The 6,316-nt window shown below is 35.9% G+C and overlaps 1 protein-coding gene across 4 annotated transcripts in view; it reads left to right on the top strand.

Annotated features, from left to right (window-relative positions):
- The first annotated feature begins 661 nt into the window (after positions 1 to 661).
- SIX2 (SIX homeobox 2) overlaps positions 662 to 6,316 on the top strand; it is a 6,422-nt gene continuing 767 nt past the window's right edge. The window contains exons 1-2 of one of the 4 annotated variants that reach the window (XM_073673316.1): positions 662 to 1,531; positions 5,816 to 6,316. The exon at positions 5,816 to 6,316 is cut by the window's right edge and continues 767 nt beyond it. In XM_073673316.1, the coding sequence (XP_073529417.1) occupies positions 966 to 1,531; positions 5,816 to 6,089 (840 nt within the window). In that variant the 5' untranslated portion in view covers positions 662 to 965 and the 3' untranslated portion in view covers positions 6,090 to 6,316. Of the gene's footprint in view, positions 1,532 to 5,785 lie in introns of all 4 variants that reach the window. The other 3 variants (XM_073673317.1, XM_073673315.1, XM_073673314.1) reach the window with 3 other exon arrangements.

The raw sequence follows: 6,316 nt of genomic DNA, 5'->3' as shown, positions 1-6,316 counted from the left end.
TGGGGGATAGCTCACTATTTTGGTGTCCCCTGCCTTATGGTTAGGGGATAACTTGCTATTTTAATATTCTATAGCTGCCCTATCAATCCTTTGTATTGTAAGATATTTATAACCATAGGTCACAAGGGTGAGACCTTTTTGTCAATTTTTTTTCCAACTGTATTTTTTGTAACAGAAAATATAGTCAGTTTTGCAAATCTCGAAGTGTTCCCTTTAATAGAAGCTAAACTTTCTGCCTCTCCCCAGGCTCCAGCAGCAGCTCAGGATAAACTTAACAGGAGTTTTCTCTCATTACTACAAAGCCTGCAATCACATCCAGTGTATCCTGGCTGCATAGGATCAGACCAGGGGGGAAGCATCCCCTGCACTGAATGGAGCAGGCTGCTGCTGTGTGGACTTGACATTACAGGATTACAGCGCCCCCACCCTCCAACCTTACACCACCCCCTCCCCCCTTTTTGCTGCATCAATCAAGGCAAAAAAAAATATTTTCCTCTAATATTTCAGCTCCAAGGCTGCCTCTCAGTGGATGAGAGCGATGTGTAAGCAGCCAGGGAGCCTCCTCCAAGCAGATCGAGTTTCCTGTGATTGACAGGGTTACCATGGCGAATAATTTGACTAAAACTGTTGTCTTATCCTTGCAGTCCCCGGGTCAGGTATCCAGCCAATCACAAGGCGCACAATCATTTTTCATGCCAGTTTAGAATAATATTATTAAGAAAAAAGGCAGCCAGACAGCGGGTGAGCAGACTTTAGTGCTCCATGATCTGCAATAACCAGACTGAGGAGATCTGTACTAAAGGAGCCTGGATCTGAAAAGTTTCCAAGGACAGAAAAAGTTCTGTGCGCTCTGGAGAGGTGGCTCCATGGATGTCGCCTTGGATTGAGCGCAGTTTGCGCACTGGACCTCGGCTTTTCTGCACCTTCTCCTGGATCTGAATGTTTTTGGGGGCAGACACGGGACCATGTCGATGCTGCCCACTTTTGGCTTCACCCAGGAGCAAGTAGCCTGTGTCTGTGAGGTTCTCCAGCAAGGAGGCAACATAGAAAGGCTGGGGCGCTTCCTATGGTCCTTACCGGCTTGTGAGCACCTCCACAAGAATGAAAGTGTCCTGAAGGCCAAGGCTGTGGTGGCTTTCCACAGGGGAAACTTCAGGGAGCTTTATAAGATCCTTGAAAGTCATCAGTTCTCTCCACACAACCACCCAAAGTTGCAACAGTTGTGGCTCAAGGCGCACTATATAGAGGCAGAGAAATTAAGGGGGCGCCCCCTGGGCGCAGTGGGCAAATACAGGGTTCGCAGAAAGTTTCCTTTACCCAGGTCCATCTGGGATGGAGAAGAAACTAGTTATTGCTTCAAGGAAAAAAGTAGGAGCGTGCTGAGAGAGTGGTATGCACATAACCCCTATCCCTCACCCAGGGAAAAGAGGGAGCTGGCTGAGGCCACTGGACTGACCACCACCCAAGTCAGCAACTGGTTTAAAAACAGGAGGCAGAGGGACCGAGCAGCTGAGGCCAAAGAAAGGTACGAGTAAGTACAACACTTCTTCTCATACCCTAAGAAAATCTCATGTCATTCAAGATATGATCATTGTAAACAGTCAAAGTCCACACCGCAACATTATGCACAGATGTAGCAGAATTGATGTTAGATGAAGCAGAGCTGATGGTGTCCTGTGTGAGTTCCAGAGCGATTAAAAGAAAAGAATAATTTAGCTTTGATATGGCTAGAATCCAATTATTGAGATCAGATTTTGATTAAATACAACCACAGGAAAGACTAGCTATAACAATGCAATGGTAACTTAAACTTTGGATATAATTAAGGGAACACTAAAATATAAATAAATAAATATATATACATATGTATATAGACCAACTATTTTTCAGTGACTTATACAACTGGAGATTATGTTATGATCATGACATCTGAGACTGTTTTGGATTTCTGTTTAGAAATTCTATTAAAAAAAACCACAAGCTAACTCTTTTCAGTGACTGAAAAATACACATATATATATATATATATATATATATATATATATATATATATATATGTGTGTGTGTGTGGCAAAGAGTTTTTAGAACCTCTAAAAAGAATATAATTTGTTGCTTTTTATGTAGTTTGTAATTTATTATTTTTTTGTTATTTTAGTGTCCCTTTAAAAGGTGTGAGAAGCACTAAAATATCTCCCCATTGCCTATCACAGAGTGTCACCATTATATCCTCTGTCACACTCAGTCTACATGTCATACACAGACACCCCATCCACAGCCACACTCACCCACTCACCTCATTAGGCACCAGCTCCTTCTCACTTGAGGGCAACATAACTCCTCTACCATGACATGTGTAATGATGATGGACATGAACTGCTTGGTGTCAGGTCAGATAGCAAACATATAATTAAATGGTCATTATCATAATCAACTAAGCTGTCAGCCCACAGAGGCAGAACATTAATAACATTGGTGTACAGACATCGGGGTGATCTTTTTACCACTAGGATTTCATAACTTTTTTGGTTATTTCAAGGCCTATGGTGAAGCTGGAGTTTTTGTCACCTCTACTGTATATTAGATGTGTACATGTTGAATTATAAATATTAAAAATAGTAAATCTTCTACTAATATAAATAAGAATAATAATATAGTTAATAAATAAATAAATAGAATCCGCTGTAATCATATTTTCATTATTTGGCTCCACAGTTTTACCAGAATAAGAGCATTTATGACTATATATCACCTTTGTTTGTTGACATTTAAATATAGTCTTATTATTTTTGAGATCCTATACATGTATACATGTATAGCCCTATTAGGGCAATATATATATATATATATATATATATATATATATATATATATATATATATATATATATATATAAATATATATATATATATACTTAAAATACATTTGCCCATAAATATAGATAGCTAGAGAGACAGATAAATCTATTAGATAGATAGATAGATAGATAGATAGATAGATAGGATATAGAAAGATAGATAGATAGATAGATAGATAGATAGATAGACAGATAAGCAAAAAAAAAGTGGGAAGCACTTAATAGCAAATTCCATGCAAATAAACTAATGTATTTATTGGCCCCTGTGAACAGGTGCCAAGGATTTGGCTCAAGAGCAAGTGAGTCTTTGTCAAATAAATAGATAATAATTTAATAGAAATGCAGATAGATATATAGATAGATAGTAAAAATATGAACATAACCATTTATGGTACTCTAAATAAGAAAAACTATTTCATTTGACACTATAAAAATAAACCAAATACACACAGATATATATATGCATTGTATTAATCTGTACGGGTTTTATATATATATATATATATATATATATATATATATATATATATATATATGTGTGTGTGTGTGTGTGTGTTTACGAACTATATCGATTGACACAATATATACATATGTATATATATATATATATATATATATATGTATATATATATATATATACACATATATACAGACACACACACGTTGCACATAATTTAGTAAAGTGTTTCACATGACAAGGTATCAGACACAACTGTCATTACACGCCATGCAGAAAATCATTCCCGACATTGTTTTTATGGTCGCATACATAGATGAGCATTGATTATTACTGGTCTGAACAGTACAACAGCTCAAATCATCCCTTTTATTATCTGATCAGGTCATCCATAGAAAAGTTACATTAATAAGCGACTTGCTTAGGATGCAGGGTTGTTAAATTGTATTTGCTTCAAACAAATTGTACATTACAGAAATACAGACTACTCCCCGATGTTAATCTATATTCTCATAATAATTATAATATATATATATATATGTATATATATATATATATATATATATATATATATATATATATATATATATATATATATATATATATATATATATATAGTCATCGTCTGCTATCCAAAGATTTTTTTCCTTGCTTGGGAGAAAATGCATTCTAATGGAAAAGTGAGCAATCGAATTATATAACCCTTAATAATAAGAAAAATGTCAATAATTGGTCATCCAATGTCATTGTACATTTTTACTCTGATACATATGTATACATATATTATCGATGTCATATGAGAATACTGAGCTGAGTGTTTAATGTAACATAATATGTAACTTGAGATAATATGCATAAAAATGTAAAACATATATATATATAACATACTGCCAAGCTTCAGCTCCAGCTGTTGAGAAACTACAATCCCTAGCATGAATCTGCTGCACAATTGCAGTTCCTAGTTAGTAACTACAGCTTACATCCTATTGATGTGGAGCTACAATCTGGCTGATCAAGGAACTGCAAAACCCATCATCCAGCTCTTCCTGCATGCTGGGAGTTGTAGCATCTACACTACTGGAAAGCCATAGGTTAGAGAATACTGCGCAAATAGTATTACTGGAAAGTTAACCAATGTTAACCCCTTACAGAGTAATTGGTGAAATGTTTGAATATATAAGTGACAATTCATTAGTAGCTCACTTAATACTATAAATGACTCTACTTGTCGCTAAGGATAATTGTTAGGTAGAATATGTTTTGACTTTTATAAAATTTGTAGCAATTCTGTACATTTTTTATCACAATAATCTCTTCTATGAATTAAAAGCTAAACCGATCTGTTTATTTATTTGCACTCGATGATGTTATTTATAATATTACAGGAATAATGTATACAAGACTATGGGAATTAGCCCAGGTTAGGAAGGGTTAATCTTGCAGAGTTTTGTGCTTGGCAATGAAAGAAACAGGAACATTTGTATAAAAGCAGAAGGGAACAAGGATTAATGCTGAGCAATCTTCTAAAAATAGACTCCTGGTAAAAAGTAGTGTAGTGGGCAGGTATATACTACTATGTTTTCTGTATTTTACCAATATAGAGTTGTATATAATGTACGTGTAACCAACCACACATATATGTATATTAGGTATATACGTTTACAAGAACAACACATACACATGTGTATATGCAAGGGTACACAAGGAGGGAGTATGAGATAGATAGATAGATAGATAGATAGATAGATAGATAGATAGATAGATAGATAGATAGATAGATAGATAGATAGATGGATGGATAGATAGATAGATAGATAGATAGATGGATGGATAGATAGATAGATAGATAGATAGATAGATAGATAGATAGATAGATAGATAGATATGCAATGTGATGATCTGTAGAACTGCATTTTCATAAGTATGCTGAGTCTACTAGTTCTACAGGAGTCAGGATTCTATTGCAGCGATTTATAATGTTTACATGAAATGCATTGCCCTTAATGTGACACTAGATGGATAGAAGATAGATAAATAGAAGATGGACAGATAAATAGTTTCACCAGAAATAGAAAAATATCAAGAAGCACTTTTCCAAACTTTGATGACTGAAAAGCCTGCAAGGTAGTCACAAAAAAATCTCTGCATATATACAGTTTAAAAAAAGCACTCTAGAAGCAGATGGAAAATGAACAGTCTTTAATTAACCCATATGGCGACGTTTAGTCTTTTCAAAGTATTAAAACATTTCTGAAAGTCTGTACTCTAATTATCTTATTTTGGCGTGCTGCTTTTTTAAACAGTATGTAACTGCAGCTAGATAGAAAGATAGATGATAGATAGAAAAATAAATAAATAGATAGATAGATAGATAGATAGATAGATAGATATTGGAGATAGAGTAACTGTGTAGGTGGGTGCTGACAACCCATGTTCTTTATGATTTATATGTATGAATATCTGTTATTTTTAAGGGAGAATAACGAAAACTCCAATTCCAACAGTCACAACGCTTTGTCTTCTTCGATAAATGGAGGAAAAACAGTACTAGGAAGTTCCGATGACGACAAAACGCCATCAGGCACCCCAGACCACACCTCGCACAGTCCAGCTCTGCTGCTTACCTCCAACCCCGGCCTCCAGGCACTTCATGGAATGGGTCATCCTCAGGGCCCCAGCGCGATCCCTGTACCAGGCGCAGATACCATGCACCATCACACTTTGCAAGACTCAATCCTCAACCCAATGTCATCTAACTTGGTGGACCTTGGCTCTTAAGATTGATTCAGGTATCTGTACGATTCTACAACGCTGCAATATGGATAGTGACTCCGTTAATGACTACATGGTTGGCCATTTAATCTGTGGAGAGAAGGTACAGTAAGGGGCACCAACGTCACCCCAGATGTCATTTACGCATCACTACTACCTTGTATAAGCTTCCAATATTACATTATTAGTCAAACCTTTAAGTTATAATGAGCCCACTGCTCCTCCAAGTGTCT

This window comes from Phyllobates terribilis, unplaced genomic scaffold (genome assembly GCF_046119375.1).
Source record: "Phyllobates terribilis strain yellow unplaced genomic scaffold, ASM4611937v1 Scaffold_3__8_contigs__length_932513732, whole genome shotgun sequence".
NCBI lineage: Eukaryota > Metazoa > Chordata > Amphibia > Anura > Dendrobatidae > Phyllobates > Phyllobates terribilis.
This window is presented reverse-complemented; position numbering and strand designations above follow the sequence as displayed.